Below are 20428 nucleotides of genomic sequence, written 5' to 3' on the forward strand. Positions count from 1 at the left end.
GAGATTAAATAAAACTATAGCTATAAAGTGTCTGAGATGGCTGTTACCTGGCACTTATCAGGTGTTCATAGAATGTGATTTCTTCCCAGGGGCAGCCCTAGGGCACACACACCCATGCATGAACACACATGCACACAGATGGACACATACACATATGCCATCACACATGCACGCACATGCACATGCACATACACTCACAGCTCAGCCCAGCAGGGAAGAGGGATGGAGAATGAGACCCAAGCCAGGCCAGACATGGAGAGGCAGATGGGGACATATTTATTCTCCAAAGGTCCCATGCTGTGTTAGGACCTGCTCAGCCTCAGGGGCTGAGGGCTCCGAGAGTGAGGAGGCATCCTGGGGCTCAGCCTCCTGATCCTGGGCCAGCTGGGCCGTGTGCTCAAAGGCAGTCTGCAGAAGGTGAGAGGCAAGGCAGGTGGCCCAGGTGACGAGATAGGCCAGGTGCCAGGAGGTAAGCACAGTGGTGCTCTCCACCCACCAGTATAGGTGCTTCAGCAGCACCAGCAGCTCTAGTACCACACGATTCTCCAGCAGGACCTGGGGCCGGCAAGCAGACAGACAGAGGCTGCACCGCCTGGGAACTGGGGCCCACCCCCACTCCATCATCTGATCCCCCCAGTCTGGCCTTGGCCAAGCCCATGTCCAGACCTGCCCTCACCTGGCCAGCCTGGGCCCAGGCCACCCACCTTGCAGGGCAGCCAGCCCAGGCTATAGCGATGGGCTTTCCGGCACAGTCTCCAGGCCAGCAGCAGCAGCAGCAAGGCCGCCAGCATCAGGCTGTGCAGACACGACAGAAGCAGGTCTGTCCATGTAGCCTCGGACAGCCCCAGCCACCCCGAGGCACCAGGCCGCTGCGGGGCCAGGCCCAGGGCCCTAGCACAGCCCAGCACGGCTGCCCACACCAGCCTCAGCCCCTGCAGTAGCAGCCACAAAGGGACCTCGATCAGCATCAGCCCAGCCCGGAGAGCCCGGCCCACAGGGCAGGCTGAGAGGCCCGGGGCTGGGTGGGACTGGCAGCCACAGGACCCCTGGGCCTCCTGGGCCAACCCCGACAGCCAGTGGTTGAAGAGGATGATTTTCAGGAGCAGGAAATTGTAGAGATGGACCCGGTTCTGGACCAGCTGCAGGAAGAGGAAGAGGCACTTGTCAACATCACCCCCCACTGGGACAGTTTTCCTGTGGGCCAAGCTGGCTGCAGACTGCAGGGGCTGCCTCTTCTCCAGGTCTGTTTCCCCCCACAATGGTCTTTCTCTGTCCTAGTCTCAGGACTCCATTCTTAAGAAGAGGGAGCTTCAGAAGGCATTTCATATTATTTTGGGGTTCCTTTCCTTTGGTTTTAAATGATGCTTAACGGTACTCCAGTCCAAAGGAGGCTGATTTCTCATCATCATCATCATCATCATCATCATCATCATCATCATCATCATCTAAGGAGTGACCACCCCCTCATCCCTCTAATCCTGTAGGATTTGAATCCAATTCTCCCAAGAATCAGGGCTTTCCCCCACCCCAGCTCTTAGTGTCCCAAGGGCAGCTGCGGCAAAAGCAGCACCACTAGGGGCAGAGGTGGGATTAACAACTGACCAATTGAGAGGGGTGAACACCAGGGAGGGACCCCCGATGCCAGGTTTCTGTCTTGAGTGACAGGGTGGATAATGAGCCTCCCCGCGCTGGGAGAGGAGGAGGTGGCAGACGAGGTGATACACCAGAAAGCTCCACTTGAGTCTGTCAGCTGGAGCCTTCAGGGTTGGGTATGGAAGGCAAGTAGCCCCCTGGGGTTGGCTGTGCAATGCCCCCCATGGGCTGGATCAGCAGAGCCGAGACAGTAGAGGTGCTGGAAAGGCAGGGGCCCTGGGGGCCAAGTAGGAGCGAGGCTGGGATGGAGTTAGGAAGAACAGGGGCTGGTCCCCTGCTCACAGCGTTGAGATCAGAGAGGAGAGAAACTTAGCATACCCCACATGGTCCCACAAGACTGGTTATGGAAGAGGAAACAGAAGCTCAGAGAGGTGGAGTCATTTGCCCAAAATCACACAGCTAAAGAGTAGAAAAGTCAAGATTCAAACCCTACTGCATCTCTCTCTACCAGACCGTGTTCTTTCTCCTCCTATGCCACGGCCGCAGTTCCAGGGAACCCTCTTCTCATAACTAGGCCCACTGCCGAGCTGCGTTTTGGAAATGTGGCCCCAATCTTTAGCACTTACCTATCTTTAAATGACAGATGGGACAGGTGCTTAACCCACAGTGACCCCCCGCCCCCAGAATAAAGCCCAGGGCCTTGGCGCGGGGAGCTGGCAGGAGGTGGGCAGTCACCCAGTTCCACTGGTGGGGACAGAGTGGTGGGGTCCAGCAGCTTGGACATAGCTGTGAAGGACCAGGAGTGTGGTCCCTGCCCCACTGCCCCCCAATCCTCCTCACCAGCACTGAGAGTTTTGCTACCAGCAGCAGAAACCCCAAGAGGCCAGATCTGACCAGAGGGACGGCCTCCATGTCTGGGCCTCCCTCCCCTCCCCCAGCTGGGAGAGGCAGGGTGACCTCACAGATACCGCAGGGTGGGGGCTAAGTTACCATGGGGACCTAGTTGCCCAAGAGACCCCCCCTTACCTGCCTGCTTCCCTGTACAAAAAATGGGGTGTCTTCCATGTCCTGTCCCTTCCTGGTTGGAGACTGGTCCTAGGGACATTAAGTCTACCAGCCTCCCACCTGTCAAGCAGCAGGAGCCCGAGGAGCCTGCAGCTAGCAGCTGGACTGGCAAGTGTAGGGGTGAGACAGAGGGTGTTCGGTGCCATCCTGCCCCACTCCTTGCCAGCTCCCAAAGGAGCAAAAGCTATTGATGAGTTGAAACCTTTGTCCCTAGCCCACAGGTGACACCATGTTTGGAGGCTGACAGAAGCCTCTGCTGCCCAACCCTGAGAGTCCAGCCAAGTCCCTTCCCCACTGGCTCTTGCATTTTGTTAAAAAGTTGGTCCCCCGTCACAAGGCAGAGGACCACGGCGTGACCTTAGCCTCACATCTTAGTGACTTCCCAGTGGGTCCTGACAGGAGGTCAGAGGGCGGGGAGAGAAGGCCTAGAGCATCTGGACAAAGGCAGCTTCTGAGGGAAGGAGGGCAATTTGCTGTGCTAACCCCCTCGGGGCCTTGAGAGGCCACAGGCTGCCTGGAGCACCGTGGAGAGGTGGCTGGAGCCGTGTGTGTCGGGTCAAAGGCCGTGAACTCTAGAATTCAGAATCTGGGTCACAGCGTTTCCCAATGGCTCTCCTGACTGGGTGCTAGCAGAGGGTCCAGGAGGCTTTCACCCCTTTCAGAAATGGATACACTTCCACAGCACACCCTCTGTGGACAGGTCGCTGTCAGTGCAGGGTTCGGCAAGGAGAAGACCCCTCTGGGCAGACTGGAAAAAGGGCTGTCTCCCACGGACTTGCAGACGGAATGATTTCAGTCCTCACCCACTGCCTCGACCAGGCACCCTTGTCCAGCATACAACCTGCCCAACTGCACATGGCAGCCTGCCATGTCCCTGGAGTGTCAAGCATGACCTTTGCCCAGGGTAGTCCTGTGCAACCTCCCCTTGTCCCCACCCCCCACAAAAGCCGGGGTTTGGGGGGTGGAGCTTGTGAAGTCCCTTCCCTCTGCCCTTGCCCCTCGCACCCATCCTCTATGTCTCCTGCACTGCATAGCACAGGGCACCATGAGGGTGCCGACACCTCCTTGAGGTGAGTTTTGAAAGACAGGAAGGAATCTTCCAGAAAAGAAAGTGAAATGGTGGGTGATGCCAGGCAAAAAGGAACAGCATGACTCAAACAATTCAGTATTACTGCAACACAAAGTGGGGCGTGGGAAGAGCACAGGTGGGTGGTAAGGTCAGCAAGGGAACGGGGTCACGGGATGTTTCGTAAAACCACAGGAGCTGGCCCTGTGGAGCAGGGGTTAAGTTTCAGCACTACCAAGCTATTGCCAGCCACTGCGGCATCAGTTCAATCCCCGGCCAGGGAGCTGACCCACACAAGGCGCGGCAGACCTCCTGTCTCCCCTGCTGCTCCCCTCAGCAGTGTATTTCTGTCGACCTGCCTATTCTATTCCCCACTCTGTCTCTGGTGAATCCTCTCACCCCCCACACTCTGGCCTGTACCCCAGTTCTTGTACACATAAATAAATAAATAAAAATAAATCTTTAAAAAAGAATAAACCACAGGGCCACTGCAGAACTGAAGCGGCAATGCCCCTGGAGATCACGGTGGGTTTTTTAGTTGTCCCTACAGTTGCATGAGGAAGCTAGACTGGGGGAGGGGGAGCAGGAATAAGGGATCTGGAGGGATCCGCTAGGAACCCACAATAAGCCCGCCAGGCACAAGAGGCTGGGAGCCTGGACTTGGGACTGTGATGCTGGAAATGACAAGAAGGGGACAAATTGCTAGAAATGTGCAGAATGTGCAGCTGTCAAAACTATGAAAGGTCTACAACTACCCTACTTGCACAGCAACTAGCCAGCTGGCCAGAGTTTCTTGGAGGCCACAAGTCTCCTGGATCAGAAATACGGATAATTTATTACTCCTTACACCAGCAGGAAGCCAGAGCAAAAGTGGCTTGCATTGGTTCCTTGAGTCTCAAATCCCACCGGGTGATATAAAGAGGGCCAGAGGGTTACAGAAGAGAAATGCTGAGCTTAGGGAACCCAAATCTTTTACAATAGGCAGTAAGCCCATCTGCCCTTTGCTGTTGAGAGACAGTTATCACCATCGCGTTGGAACATGCCTGCACTTGACTCCAGGGGGAGACACTATCCATATCAGGGGGAAGCCTCGGAGGGACCGTCCAGAACAAAGAACAGTTCGCTCAGGTGCAGACATACGAAAGACCTGTGGAGAATTTTCTCCCAACAGAGGAAGAAACTAAAGCAAGGCAGGGCCCAGAGACCCCCCTCAGAAGACTAGGGTGGTGATGCTGCCCGGTTGGGGGAAGGGAGCTAGCTGGTGGGGGCTGAAACTAGGATTGCAATTTATTTCCCTCCTCTCTTTTCTCCCTTATTTCGTTTGCCCACCCCCCACCCAACATCTCCTGACAGCACTGTACCCAGAATTCAACTGTCACTTAGTCTGAGTTGATAATCCTCCACTTCTTGTTGACCAAACTCCCTGGAGCCTGTGGTGTAGGCAGGAGCTGGAGAGTCACAGAGACCTCACTCTGTCTCACTGCCCAGGGTACCTCTCCAGCCCCATTAGGTTGCTGCACCTGTGTCCTTTCAGCTTCGATCAGCTGCCCCCACCCCACCAGAGCCCTCATCTTGGTCCCCAAGCTAGATTTCAACAAGGTTTCTGGCTCTGTGGCTACCCAGACCACAGAGGGACTCATAGGCTGGAAGTCTAGTGACAGATTAGAGGTCTTCCCTGAAGAGTGAAATCAACTCAAGACCTCCCCCTAACTAGCAGCCCCAACCTCGCAGTCCCAGGGGCCAGAACCTTGATACACTCCCTCATATGAAACCATGAATCTTGTTCACTAAGGTGTCCCACGTCTAAAATAGTGCTGGGTGCATAGTGGAAGCTCCATAAATATTTATCCAATGAATTAATGATCCCTATCTGCCCAGTTTGGCAGGAGGGCAGCAGGAACTGCTGCGGGAAGCCCCCCACCCCCTTCTCTTTACTACCCAACACCTAGGTTCTAGGGCATAGAGGTGCTACCTCCCTACCCTGGCGCCATCCTGTTCTTAAGGTAGCAGGGAGGACCAGACGGGATAACCCAATTATCGGTGGTCTCTGCGCTCCCCAACGCCAGGGGCGCAATTCCCCGTCCCTTCTCTGCGGAGAATCCCCTCTCCAGCCCCGCCTAGACGTGCCCCCACCGCGCACCAGAGCTCTCAGGTGCGCGCTTCCACGGGTGCGGGGACGCAGCGCCACCGCCAGGGGGCAGCAGACACCGGCGAGCGAGGGCCGGCGCACCTGTGCGCTCTGAGCAAATTGGTGGAAAAGTTTTTAGTTGCTTGTTTTGTCGTCTTCTCAACCCGGGAGGCCAGTTTCCCTGGGACAACAGTGTTGTGGGAGGCCAGTTTCCCTGGGACGACAATGTTGTGTGCCGAGGAGCTCGCCGAATGCAGGTCCGTCAGGTCTGAGTTGCTGGAGGCAAAAATCACTGAGAAAGCTTTGGGTGAGAACCAATATTCTCCCTTCTTTACATGTTCCAAGGTTAAAATTTCACTGTTTTTCAAATTTCATCTTTTTCCAGAAGTACACACACACAAAAAAAATGGTAAGTATGCCTTTGTGCTTACTGGATGTAAAGGGCAGGACTGGCCACAGTGCAGGTTTTCTGATCCCATGCAGACCGGGTAAAGGAGCAGTCAGAGTCCTCAGTAGTTTTGCAGGTTTTTTATTTGGGGTTCACCAGGCATATGGCAGGCAGGGGTGCTGGCTGGGGGGCTGGGAGGCTGGCAGGCCTGCCAGCCTCCCAGCCCCCAGCAAGTCTTCACTCTATCTGGGCTCTCTAGCGTTCGTTCTGCTGCTTCTCGGCTTCTCTTTCGGCTTCTGCTTCGGCTTCTACTGCTGCTGCTGGCGTCCCCGTGACGCCGCCCTTAAAAGCACAGTCTTAGCTCAGCTGAATCCCATCTACCTATGCCCACACCCTATTCCAGGTGCCCGCCATCAGGCATGCATCCAGGACAAGGATCCATCATCTATCCTGATGGCGGAAGGGCAGAAAAGCCTGACATTTTCTTTACCCTACACTGGACCTTACATTTTCTTACTAAAAGTGATTTTATTGAAGTCACTGAAATGCAGAAGTGATTAAAAACGGACTGAATTTATCCCGGTCAGGGGAAAAGATTTCTGAGTTAGACAGATTTGGCTTTGAACTGACCTCTAGAAATGAAAATCTATCCCCACGCCCCCCACCCCTTATCCCCTACTCCTGCCCCCCCAACTTTCCTCACCTATAAATCTGGGATGTACTTTGTGGAATCTGTTAGGTGCAGAGTGGGTAGGAGTAGGTTTAATGTGCTTGTGGGGTGCCTTCAGCAGTACCGGGTCCCACACCAAAGCCTGGGGGCTGGTGGGTAAGTGAAGTCAGCATTTGTGGTTGAACAGGAACTCAAGAATTTTTTAAAACAAAATAAGCTACAGGCAAGATTGCTTTAAAATATGTGCAAATTTGCAAAACAACAGTAACCTCCCCGCACAATTTTTATTGATTCATAAAGTAATGTGAGGAAATACTAAGTTCAACGAAACTGCTTGCAGGTAATTCATGAGCCCAAGATTAGACCTTGAAGTTTTTTGAAATTAAAAAAAAAAAAATCAATAAAAACTGCCAACTCTAAAGAAGGATCATTGCTACCTTGAAATTAATTTTTAAAATGTTTAACACATAATAAAAATGCTTTGAGGATTATAAAAGAGGATATAAAGTTGCCAAACCATCCCATTATTGGAAAACATTATTCCCTCCCTTAATAAGAGTTTGGATAAATGGACCAAAAATGCATAAATGCCAGCCACCAGCAAGATACAAAAATCACCAACATATGAAAAGACAGCAATGAAGAAAAAATTTTTGGCATTCGTTGTCTCCTGCAGGCTCACCTAGCCCTCTCTCTAGGATATTCTCCCCAGCCCCACCCACCCCCATCCTCAACCTCTGCTTCTGTACTTGCTCTTTTCTCTACCAGCCTCTTGTGTCCTACAGAAACTGTCCCTCCATCCTGGGCCTCCCTGGTGGCGCAGGAGGTTGAGTGCAGCACTGTGAAGCTGTCTACAGCCTCTACAGCACCAATTTGATTCCCAGCTGGCCAGGGAGATACCCACATGGCACGGCAGACCTCTCCTGTCTCACCCACTGCTCCCCTCAGCAGTGTGTTTTGTCAGTCTACCTGTTCTGTTCCCCACTCTGTCTCTGGTGAATCCTCTCACCCTCCCACACCTCTGGCCTGTACCCCAGTTCTTGTGTGCATAAATAAATAAATCTTTAAAGAAAAAAGAAAATGTCCCTCCATCCATGGAAGTCTGTAGGAGGTTTCCATGCCTTGCCTGTCATGAACGGTGTTTCTGAAAGAGCAGATCACTCCGTAATCTTGATTTCAATCAATCTGATCCACTGGATCTATACCAGAAGTACAGCTTGCTGGGTCACGTGGTAGCTGAAGTCATTTTGGAGAGGCGTTGTTCAGAGATTGGGGTCCTTGGCTTAACTCTGGGAAGAGAACCCCTGTTTTCCATAATGACTGCACTAATTTACATTCCCACATGTGGTATATGTCTACACAATAGAAAATCATTCAACCTGGGGCCTCCCTGGTGGCACAAGGGGTTGTCTCACACTATGAAGCAGTCTGCAGCCACTGCAGCAAGAGTTCAATGCTGGCAAGGGAGCTAACCCACATGGCACAGCAGACCTCTCCTGCCTCACCCACTGCTCCCCTCAGCAGTGTATTTCAGTCAGTCTGCCTGTTCTGCTCCCCACTCTGTCTCTGGTGAATCCTCTCACCCCCTGTACTTTGGCCTTTACCCCAGTTCTTGTATGCATAAATAAAAAAATCTTTTTAAAAAATCATTCAACCATCAAAATCATTAGGCAACTATAAACCGGAGACACACTACAGAGGGGCAGAGAAGGGAGTAGGATCAAAACAAGGGGGGTGGGAATTTTATAGCAACGATAACCAAGATGAAAATGCATACATTGTGCAAAAATGAAAAATGATGTAAAAATATATAAAATAAACTTTAAAAAATCATAAATTGAAAAAAAATCATTCAACATTTTGTGGAGAAGAAATCCTGCCATTTGCAACAGCACAGATGGAGCTGGAGGACCTTAAGCTAAAGAAATAAGCAAGACACAGAAAGAGAAATCCCCAGGCCTCCCTGGTGGCTCAAGGGGTTAAGCACTGCACTATGAAGCAATCCACAGCCTCTGCCCTCCCGCGCTTCTGACTGTACCCAGTGCTTGTATAAATAAATAAATAAATCTTTAAAAAAAGAAAAAAGAAAGGGAAATCCCGCATGACTGCAATTGAGGAACCCAAAAGGTGAAATGCTCAGAGACAGTAAGATGGTGGTTGTCAGAGGCTGGGTGTGGGGGAGATAGAGTGTTGCTGGTCTGAGTACAACATGAGCATGATACAAGAAGAAGGAGTTATGGGGGCGTCATGCACAGCATGCTAACAGGAGCTAACCATACCGTATACTTGAAATTTGCTAAGAGGAAAGATCTTAATCTCAACACACACAAATGGTAACTGTGTAGAGGTGACAGATAGGCTAAGTAGCTGGATTCTGGTGATCATGTCACAATATTTATGCATATGGAAATATCAAGTTGTAATATACAAATATACAAATATACCCAATTTTCATTAAAGGGGGAAAAAATAAACATTTCTCAGCGCCCCTTCACTTGACCAATGAGACCATGTTATTGAAAGAAGTTCCACAGCCACTTAATCAACCCCAATAGTCACGGGCCATCTGCCCTCTGTCCCCACCTCCCCACAGCCACTGCCGCAGCCCAAGTCACAGGTAAACTCCTACTTGCTGAATCTGGGGTAGCGTCTCCACCATCAAAGCTAAAAAGCAGTGACAGGCTGGGAGAAATGTTTGCAACCTGTGTCACCATGCAAGGACCAGCATCCAGAAGATACAGAATATCTAAGGAATTCCTATAAATATAAAGATACACAAGATCAAAGTCATGTGACCTGATAAACACTTAGGCCAAGGCAATTCATGAAGAGGAAGTCCCAAGAGCCAATGACTATGAAAAGAGATTCAACCTCATTAGTAATCGAGGGAAATGCAAATTAAAACCACCAGAAGATACTATCTCATAGTCATTTGCAAAAAAACAAAAAAGTCTGACAATACACCTGTGCTAATAAGTCCCCGGGGCAGCAGAGCCTCAGACAGGGGCTGTCCAGGCAGCTCCAAGCTGGTTCTCAGGCCCGAGAGCTGTGGTGTGAAAAGTATTACACAAGCCACCCCTTACACACATGTGAAACTGAAACAAGACGCCAGCAACACTAATTACCTTTCTGTGTGCAATGGGATTCTTTATTTTCTAGTCATGTTATTTCACAACTGACCGAATTGGTTTCACTAACCCCTAATGGGTGGCAAACCCTAGTTTGGAAAGCATTCCTTCCAGAAACATCCACTTGTGAATGAAGAAACATGTGCAGGACCACTGGGGGCAATGTTTTTACCTCTCAGAAGGGGATGGATTAATGAACTGGGTGTGTCCGTGTAAGGGATGACTAAGCAGTGGTTAAAATGAGTGACAGAGAGGCATTAAAGATCTCCAAAAACTGTGCTAAGTGGAAAAGAAAAGTTTCCGAGTCGTGACTATAAATTGAAACAATTTATAGAAAGCTTCTCAGGTCTATTAACAAAATTATGTGTTGTTCTTGATGCCTACTCTCCATAGTAAAATACAAAAACAAGATCTAGAAGGTCCCTACCTACTCAAGGTGATAGCTGCTACCCTGAGGCAGCAGATGGAGGAGGAAGGAAGTCAAAGGGAATGTCAGTTTCATCTGCAATGAAATTACTTTCAGTACTCTGAAGCAATAATGACAAAATGCTAGCACCTGTTCATCCTGGGTGGTGAATACCGGAAGGCTGAGAACATGCTAGTCAAGCAAAGATCTGAAGGAAGAGCCACCTGTTCTCCGCCTCCCTCAAAAAAAAGCAATGCAAAGGCCCTGAGGCAACCATGGCATGTTCAGAACTGCAGAGGCCAGGATAATGGAGTGAGGACAGGACCAGAGAAGTTAGTCACGAGGTTGGTAAGGAATTTGGATTTCAGGTTTTAAGCCAGAGGGCAAATTCATCAAATGAAAACTGTGAAAACATCGTTCTGGTTGGGCATGTTTTGTTAACTATCAAAACAGAGTGATGAGGCAGTGCCCTTCTATTAATTAACTAGATGGGATGCTGCCCAACTCATGAATCTTTTAATCAAGCCCATTAGAGCGCTTTGTAAAAAGCTGAGTGACGAACAAATACATGGGGGTTATTATACTAATCTCTTCTTTTGTGTGTGTTTGAAATTTTACATAAAATGTTTTAAAACAATAATACTACCTCTGGCTACTGTGTGGAAAATGGCCAAAGAGAGGACAGTAAGGAGGCCACTGCAGGGGTCTGGGTGACGGGAGGTGGGTGGGACCAGGTGACACAGGTGGAGGGCCACGCCACAGGATTTGCTGAGGGACAGAATGTGGGATGGGAGCCCCTGGGTGTGCAGTGGTTCAGGGCTGGTTCAGGGCATCTGCCCAGATGCAAGGCCAAGGAGGGGTGTTTGCCTTCAGAGCCTGAGGTGTTTGGGCATGTTGCCAGGGAGAGGCTTGTGGCCTCTACAGGGAAATGTCAGGTACAAGAGTCCAGAGTTCAGGGGAGTCAGACCCGGAGTCACCCACTGGGGAATCATGGGCATATAAATAGTAGTTGAAACCACGGGACTAGATGAAATCACCTAGGAAGTGGGTGTTGGTGGAGAAAAGAGGGCCAACGACTGAGCCCTGGGGCTCTCATCCACTTACAGATAGATGAGAGGGGGTGGAAGGGGCGGCCACCAAGAAGACAGGAAGGAGCAGCTTCCAGGGCAGGAGGGAAACCAGGAGGAAGGGAAGTCTCTCTCCTGTGCCCACTGCAACACCACAACCTATCAGCTCCCAGCGGGCCCTCCATGCAGCTGCAGCTGCTCTGTTTCCTGAGTAATTGTGACAGCCTTGGAACTTGCCGTGTACCTGAACTACTCTCCACACAGCTAAGATCTGCCCTTTCCCCTTCTTCCTGTTGAAGTGCATCGGCCACGATGAGGTGACAGACATGAGGACAAAGGCTCTCAGGCAAAAGGTGGCAGAGAAGGAAGATAACAAGAACCTGGGTCCCTGGTGGCATAACCAAGCCCTAGATTACACTGCCCAGTCTCTGCTGCCTTTAGTAGCCTCCACATTTCTCTGCTGTGCCTGTGGCCTGTTGTTTATAGATGAACACAAAGAGCTCACAACATGATCCCTGGGCACCTTTGGACTGAGGCAGATTTGGGACTAGATCTTGGCTGGTGGCTGCTGAAACCTAGATTTCCTCCTTTTCCTCTAGTCTCCAAAACCTCTTTTGCCCAGGTCACTGTATTAATAAAAGGTAATAATAATAGCCATTGGAATAGACAAGTCCTAAAATCTCAGTGGCTCAACTCAATGAAAGTTTGTGTCTGGTCTATGTTACTGTCCAGCGCATATTAGTTGGGAGGGTGCTCCTGGCAATTATTTAGGGTTCTACGCACTGTCATCTTGTAGCCCAGCTCTCCTCTGAGTGCTTGGAGCCCACTCCAAGGGGATCCCATAGGAAGTATTTATAATTTAGGATTGGAAATGGAGCACTTTATCCCCACCCACATTCTACTGGCCAATTCAGCGACATGGCTACGCTTACATCAAATGGGGCTGGGACCTTAGTCTAAAATGGGAAAAGGCAGCCTCAGCAGCTGGTGTACACTGGCAGACTTGATCTCAGCCACCAAAAACCTCCATGTCCCTATACCCAGTGCTCACTAAGCCTCATTTTACACCGCCTCTCAGTGCTATGGAGTAGAATTGGCCATCCCCCACCTTTTGCAAACTCTCTGTTCTTGGCATTCTTACCAACTTCCCCTGGGATTTCTCCACTACTCCTAGACAATCCGCTTCTGCCCTGAAGTGTAGGAGGTCCCCAAGTGGGATCCTCAGTCCTCTTCTCTTCTCTCTCTCTTCCTGTATCAGGGTGATGCCCAGGAAAAGGGGAGGTTCCAGGTTCCCTGCCCCACCCAAAAGGATGGTCTTGCTGAGCAAGGAAGAAAAGCTGGAGAGGAGACTGGAGAAGGAAGGAAGCAGGATGGAGCCAGAAGGAGACCTGGAGGAGGCACATGGAGCAGAGAGACATGTGAAGAAACTGTACTTGCTTCTTGGTCCTGGACTGGGTGACACAGATGTGGGTGAGAGACCCGTGGGGAGGTGACAATGGCAGCTTTTATCTTGATTTTGATTTTGCTCTTTTCCTCCCAGACTTGTCTGGTTGTTTCTGATCCTTTTCTGTGGATCCCCACTGGATAGTGCTTTAGACTTGTGGCAGGCTTTTGGGCCTTGCTCTGGGCCAATCCCATTTGGGTGGACTTTTACCCATGAGGGGATGGGTAACTGTGGGTGCTTGATTTAAAAATTATATTCTTTGTCTTTTCTGTATTGTTTATTAATTGTATTAAAGTTCCTTTCCATTAAAGTCTTATATGTTTTGTGTTGATGTGGTAGGTGGCAGAACCTATTTAGAACAGGCAGGTTTGGGGGTTCTAAGGTACCCCTCTCCCTGCCCTGTAACATTCCCACTCTATGCAATTCTTACGAGCACCAGTTGCCCCAGTCGCCACTAGTCTTACCCATGACCCTGAGTCCATCTCCAGCCTGACCTCTCCTGGGCTCAAGATTTTGGTATCAAACAGATTCTTTTTTTTTTTTTTTTTTTAAAGATTTATTTATTTATTTATAGAAGCACTGGGTACAGTCAGAAGCGCGGGAGGGTGAGAGAATTCACCAGAGCCAGAGTGGGGAGCAGAGCAGGCAGAAGGACCGAAGCACACTGCTGAGGGGAGCAGCGGGCGGCAGGAGAGGTCTGCGCGCCATGTGGGACCCTCGCCGGTGGCCGGGGATTGAACCGGCGCTGCAGAGGCTGCGGGCAGCTTCGCAGCCCAGCGCTCAACTGCTTTGCCACCAGGGGAGGCCCTCAAACAGATCCTTGACATCTTCACATAGACACTGCAAACTCAACATCCCCAGCTGCTAGTATTCCTCTTCATCCCAAACCTACTTCTCTCCTTCTGGGCTTACCCTGCTGTGAATGATGCCACCATGAAGCCAACAGCTCAGGCAGAAGCCCGGGTGCCACTCCATGCCATGGACTCTCAATTATTCAAGCCCTGCGTCTTCGAGTTCCTAAACAGCTGCTTAAACGAGACAAGGCCCACAATGGAGTCACTTGTAGTGAGCCCACATCACCAAGTTGAGAGTTCATACCTAACTTAATTGCAGTTTCAACCCCTCCTGGGAATATAATCTTAACCAGTTCTGGAATTACTTGCTCAACACTAGAGATATGACGTGCCTGATAAACCCTTTTGTCCCCCAAAGAAAGATGACCTTGCCTAAAACAATGGAATCCCTTCAACAACCCACTCTCTTCCTTAGCTCACCCTCTTCCATTTACAAAAGCTTTCCATTTTTGTACAGCTCTTCAGAGCCCCTTTCTACTTGGAATGGAATGCTTCCTGATTCACAAATCAATTAATAAAGCCAATTAACTATTTAAATGACACAGGGTTTTTTGGGCACCTTTCTGAAATTCATCCACTACTTTCCACAACCATCACCTCTACACAATCTCATGCTGCTATCACCTCATGCAGGGACAACTCCCACACCCAACCTCCCAAACACTGCCTAATGGGCTCTCGAAGTACTTTGGAAACTTAAACTGCATAGAAATCGCCTAGAGTTTGTTAAAATGCAGATTTCTGGGCTCCACCCTCACTCCACCACCCCCTCACACTTCCCATCCCCCCACCTCCCCACCCCTAGCAATCTGATTCTGATTCTGTAGATCTCCTCCCCAGCCAGGGAGGTGACACACATGGCACAGCAGTCCTCTCCTGTCTCGCCCGCTGCTCCCCTCAGCCATGTATTTCAATAGATCTGCCTGTTCTGCCCCCCACACTGTCTCTGGTGAATCCTCTCCCCCCACCCCTCTGGCCTTTACCCCGTTCTTGTATGCATAAATAAATAAATTTAACAAAAAAGATTTTGCAAGTCAGATAGCTTCCCTAAGGGGAGCAAGCCAACCTGGCATTCTCCAATAGTGAGGATGCTAGCTGTGTATGAAGTTATAAAAATAAAATAAAATTTAACATTCGACTCCTCGGTAGCACTAGCCACATTTCAATTGCTCAACGGCTACAGGTGACAAGTGACTACCATATTGAACATTTCCTTCTCTGCCAAGTCTTCTTTTTTTTTCTTGTTAAAGATTTATTTATTTATGCATACACGAACTGGGGGATAGGCCAGAGGTGCAGGGAGGGGGGTGAGAGGATTCACCAGAGACAGAGTGGGGAGCAGAACAGGCAGACGGACTGAAATACACTGCTGAGTGGAGCAGCAGGCGAGACAGGAGAGGTCTGCTGAGCCCTGTGGGTCAGCTCCCTGGCCTGTGATCAAACTCGTGCTGCAGTGGCTGCCGATGGCTTCATAGTGCTGAGACTTAACCCCTTCCTCCACCACGGAGGCCCACTGCCAAGTTTTCTTATGGACAGCACTGCCCAGACCTTGGTGAGCATTTTAAACACTAAGACTGATCCTAGGTCCCTCTCTAGCCTTAAGAATTCTGAGGCTCCCACAGTCTAAATGCTGGACTTGTAGGAACCATAAAGAACAACGAGCGCCAGGAGGGCACCGAGACAACCCTAAAACCGCACAGCGTGGAAATGTCTCAGGGTGTGGGGTCTCCCGGGGTTTGAAGGGTCAAAAAATGGTGTTCATTGGCTGGCAGAAGGGCGGGCTGTCATTGCTTTCGTCTGATTGGGTAGTTTGTCCTAGAGGACAGCCAGTCAGCGAGGGGTGGGCGGGGCCAGGCTCCCGGCGCCCCTCTGCTCGCGCTGTCAGGCTGGCGGTGAGTTCTGACCCTCCAGCCTTCTGCCCCGCTGGCGGCTCCCCACGGCCCGGGGTGGGGAGGTCGGCCCCTCCCGCCAGGGGGAATACCCCTCCCCCAGCCCTGAACCCCAAATGTCAGTCTCGTCCTCTCTGTGTTCAGTGCCCTGGAATATGAAATGGGATTGTGGGGGGACCTGGCAGGCCTCCTCCAGACGGCCTCTGCGGGCACGGAAGGCAGGGGTGCAGAGGGAGGGCGCTGGGGGACAGGGGCTGGGCTGGACTGAGGACCGAAGGCTGTGTCCTCACAGGAGGATGGCTCAGGAAGACGGCTGGAGCCTGCCCAAAGTGCGGGCCCGGGTTGGGGCCTCCCATGGCATCACCGACCTGGCCCAAAAGCTCCGCTTCTACGACCGCTGGGCTCTGGACTATGACCAGGTAAACTTGTCCAGTTAATCACCTCAGCCTCCCTCCACTTGCATAGACTCAATTTTCCTACCTGTGAAGTGAGGATAGCTAACCTTGTGTCATCCCAGAAGTTCTGCCCCCTGCAGTGGGTGCAACCTGATCAAGTTCTGCCCCCTCAGGACTGGGCCCTCACCTGCCCACCCTCAGCAGCCCTGCCCTCTCACCAGCCCCATTGCTCCAGATTGGCAGGCCCTCAAGGTCAGGGGTCGAGACCTCCCACTCTAGGGTTGCAGGCCAGGCAGCAGGGCTGCATAGGGGAATACCATTGATGGGTCACTGTGGGATAAACAGAGAAGCCTCAGGCAGAGGGCTGGGGGCTAATTCTCTAGCCTTGGCCCCTTAGCAGAGGAAAGCGTCTCATGCCAGCATCTCCTCTCACTGTAATTCCACCCAGGCCCTAGCCCAGACACACACACACAGCTTGGCCTGGCTGACTCCTAAATCACCCCATAGAGAATATCCCAGAAACACTAGAGCATGGAGTGGTGGTTGGCTCAGCCCTCTGTCCCCAGGATGTGGCGACCCTGCAGTACCGTGCCCCCCGCCTAGCAGTGGACTGCCTCACCCAAGCCCTTCCAGGCCTTCCCCACACCGCCCTGATCCTGGACGTGGCCTGTGGCACTGGCCTGGTGGCTGCCGAGGTGAGGTCTCCCCAGATCTCCAGTCCTCTCTTTTGACCCACACCTCAGACTCACTGGTCCCAAATACTTGAGCCACATCCAATGCAGGGCACGCTGCCCTTCCCCGGTTCAGATATCCAGCTGGAAAGTGGCAAGTTTGAACTGTGACTGAGCACCTCCCTCCCCCCCCACCTCAGCTGCAGGCTCGAGGCTTCCTCCAGCTGCATGGGGTGGATGGGAGCCCAGGGATGCTGGAACAGGCCCGGGCCCGCGGCCTCTACCAGTGCCTCAGCCTCTGCACCCTGGGCCAGGAGCCTCTGCCCAGCCCTGAAGGTACTTCCCCTCTCACCTGACACTCCACTGCACCCCCTGTCCAAGCCTACCTTCACAGATCTCCCTGCTGAACCCTCCTCAAGCCCCCATTCCCCTTCTGAGTCCTCTAATGCCTCACTGAGAACCTCTCTGACCCTCTGTGAGCTCCTCTCACTGATCCCTCCACTCCATGATCTGACCTCAGCCCGGGACTGGGCCACCCACAGGATCTGGAGCCTGCAGACACTAGTGACAGGCCTGGCCCTCCCCATCCTGGGCACTATCCTCCAGGGTGGTCTGAGGCCACACCAAAGACAAACCACTACCCACATGCCCATGCCTCACACAGGGACCTTTGACGCAGTGCTGATGGTGGGTGCCCTCAGCGATGGCCAGGTGCCCTGCAGTGCCATACCTGAGCTCCTGAGAGTTACCAAGCCAGGTGAGAAGCAGCTGTCCAACCGCATATACACCTTCCCTCTCCATACCCAAAGACACCAGCCTCAGAACCCCCCAGGCCAGGCAATGGACAGGGTCCTGCCCAGGGCCATACAGCCTCCCCTGGCATTGAGCCACCAGCTGTTAGCCCAGGGCTGGGCCTCAGCTGCCACCATCAACAAACCAGGCCAACAGGCAGAGCAGCCTGTGGCCGGCTTTCCTCTTGTCCACGGGCAGCCAGGAGCATTTAAGTTACACCCTCCTCTCCAGCCCCTGCATCCTTACCTATCAGCAGAGCAACACAGTCCCTCCCCTCTAGGATCAGGGTAAGAATTGGGTGAAATAATATCTCTATGGCCTTTGCATAGAAGAAATTCAGCTCAATTCCCTCATCGTCCAGCTTCCTCACTAACTCATGGGCAGCCGTTAGGTGAGTCTCTCCATCCTGGTCTCTGTTTCCTTATTTGTGAAATGGGACTGCTCAGGTGAGATGATAGATGTGAGCACTTCTTTTCTTAAAGTTTTATTTATTTATACAAGAACGGGGGTATAGGTCAGAGGCACGGGAGGGTGAGAGAATTCACCAGAGAGAGCAGGGAGCAGAACAGGCAGACGGACCGAAGACACTGCTGAGGGGAGCAGCAGGCAAGGCAGGAGAGGTCTGCCACGCCATGTGGGTATCTCCCTGGCCGGCTGGGAATCAAACCCACACTGCAGAGGCTGCGGACAGCTTCATAGCGCAGCGCTCAACCCACTGCGCCACTGGGGAGGCCCAACGTGAGCACTTTTTATAAACACCACATGTGAGGTTGATGTGCCGGTGAGGATTCTGTTGCTGTGCCCTATTCTGTGCCTTGCTCTGCTGCTGGGGAGAAGAGGCAGACTTACCCTTTGAGCCTCTATCATCAAACTCTGGGGAAATGGTTAGGCCAGAGGTAGACCCACAAGAGCTGTGAGTGCTCAGTGCTCCAATAATTCAGACATTTCTGAGGCCCGGTATGGGGCGTGAGGGCCACAATGGGAAGCAACTCAAGCAAAGTCAGAGGTAGGAAGAATAGCAGAGCGGAAGGTCAGGAGGCAAGGTCTGGCTGTAGGAGGGATCAGGTGCCACAGAGGCACTCTGCCGCGGCAAGATTACAGCTTCTTCCTGCCCCACTCATTCCCCCAGTCAGCCCTCAAGGGCTGTGGCTAAGCCTGGGCAGGTCTGGGCAGGCTTTGGCCTCAGGGAACTATGGCAGCTGACAGATGCAGGAAGATTGGTGGGGACAGGAGAGGTAAAGGTTGACCTAGGGACAGGAAACTCCCATAGCCTAAACCGGTGCGGACTAGGACTCCTAGCCCACCCTCTGCTGGCCAGAGCCCTATCTGCTGCCTGCGTGCCACAGGTGCCTGGCTTTGGAGCCCTTCCTGCAATGAGTCCTTCCTTTCATGGAGCCCCTCCTCCAGCCCTGCTTCTCCTTACCCCTTCCTCCAGGAAGCCTTCCAGACACTGATCTAAATGTTTGTGAGCCCACACTGGGCATGTTGTAGGTGTCCCAAGAAGACCTAAAGGGACATGCTTACTTGTTCATTCAGCCAGTGTTTGCTGGCTGTGCTGGTGTTCCTGTGAGACAGGGTAACCATCCCCTTTGTGCAAGCTGGGAAACTGAGGCCCAGAGAGGTGAAGAGACTTGCCCAGGATTCAAAGCCTATGAACTTCCTGTGCCTCTAGACACAGCCTTACCTTCCAGGAGAGGGGCTGGGTGAGCAGTGAGAAGCAAGACCCCTCTGTTCAGGGGATTAGCCAAGAATTCCCAGCGTTAAGGTGACTTGGGCCTTGAAGGGTGGAGAAGGCATCAGTCAGGCTGAAGAAGTAAAAGGGAATTCCGGGGCATGGGGAGAAAAGTGAGCACCAAAGGCTAGAGATGGGCAAGACTGGCCTGGAGACAAAGCTGGGAAAACATGGGCCCTTGAGCTCCTTCCCCATTCCCAGGGCAGGCCTGGAACCTTGCCCCTCCCTCACTTACTTCCCCTCCCTCTCCCCAGGAGGGCTGGTGTGTCTGACCACCAGGACCAACCCATCCAACCTTCGCTACAAGGAGGTGCTGGAGACCACCCTGGATGAGCTGGAGCAGGCCAGGGCTTGGGAACGCCTGGTGACCTGGCCTGTGGACAGGTGGGAGCTGGCCACCTCTGAGCTCGAGGTGGTGCCTGGCTCTTCTGACAGCGAGGGCTTCATCTCTGGCGTTGTCTACCTGTACCGAAAGCAGCAAGCGGGAGTCAGGGTTGAGGGAGCAAAGCCTGCTCCCCAGGCCCTGGCAGGTCACTGACCCTCCACCTGGCATTGGCCAGGCCCATCCTTGGAGCTCCTCCACTTCATCTCTAAAATGGGTCACCATGCCAACCTACCTTTCAGGAGAATGTGCCCATTAAAGATGGCCCAGAGGAACAGCAGGACCGTGGTTCTGTGATTCTTTTGCCCCAGCTGTCGCTGAGGACAGAAGTCAGAAGTGACAGGACAGAGAGGGTCCCCAGCTCTGATCATCCCTGAACCAGGCACGGCAGTCAGCCACAGATGTGACTGTATGGCTCTTCCCAGCTGATGGGCCCTCTTTTCTTTCTTTTTTTTTTTTTTAAAGAGGCACGTATTTTATTCATTTATTTATTTGTTTTGTTTTGTTTGTTTTTGTTTTTATACATGCACTGGGTACAGTCAGAAGCGCGGGAGGGTGAGAGAATTCACCAGAGCCAGAGGGGAGAGCAGAGCAGGCAGACTGACAAAGTACACTGCTGAGGGGAGCAACGGGTGGCAGGAGAGGTCTGCGCACCATGTGGGACCCTCCTGCGGTGGCCGGGGAGCAGCCGGGGATCGAACCGGCGCTGCAGAGGCTGCGGGCAGCTTCACAACCCAGCGCTCAACCACTGCGCCACT

The 20428-nt window shown here is 52.2% G+C and overlaps 2 protein-coding genes across 4 annotated transcripts; one reads left to right on the forward strand and one right to left on the reverse strand.

Annotated features, from left to right (window-relative positions):
- Positions 1-259: 259 nt before the first annotated feature.
- On the reverse strand, positions 260-3187 carry TMEM270 (transmembrane protein 270). 3 transcript variants are annotated; one of them, XM_037504500.1, is made up of 3 exons: positions 2620-3187; positions 705-1139; positions 260-555 (listed from the first exon to the last, which is right to left on the reverse strand). In XM_037504500.1, the coding sequence occupies exons 1-3, from the start codon at positions 2656-2658 to the stop codon at positions 277-279; spliced, it is 753 nt and encodes a 250-aa protein (XP_037360397.1). In that variant the 5' UTR covers positions 2659-3187; the 3' UTR covers positions 260-276. The 3 variants fall into 3 exon arrangements, with proteins under 3 accessions (XP_037360397.1, XP_037360398.1, XP_037360396.1); XM_037504501.2 differs by lacking the exon at positions 2620-3187 and adding an exon at positions 2434-2573 and having other exon boundaries at positions 260-408; XM_037504499.2 differs by lacking the exon at positions 2620-3187 and adding an exon at positions 2434-2572.
- A 12486-nt stretch (positions 3188-15673) lies between these two features.
- On the forward strand, positions 15674-20136 carry METTL27 (methyltransferase like 27). The gene is given in 7 exon segments (XM_037504502.2): positions 15674-15701; positions 15991-16117; positions 16660-16788; positions 16965-17100; positions 17429-17521; positions 19543-19663; positions 19665-20136. Coding segments are annotated over 6 exon segments (867 nt in total). The 5' UTR covers positions 15674-15701; positions 15991-15994; the 3' UTR covers positions 19930-20136.
- The last annotated feature ends 292 nt before the right edge of the window (positions 20137-20428 follow it).

The sequence above is a fragment of the Talpa occidentalis genome, unplaced genomic scaffold (genome assembly GCF_014898055.3).
Source record: "Talpa occidentalis isolate TD23 unplaced genomic scaffold, MPIMG_talOcc4v2.1 talOcc4.12, whole genome shotgun sequence".
NCBI classification, from domain to species: Eukaryota; Metazoa; Chordata; class Mammalia; order Eulipotyphla; family Talpidae; genus Talpa; species Talpa occidentalis.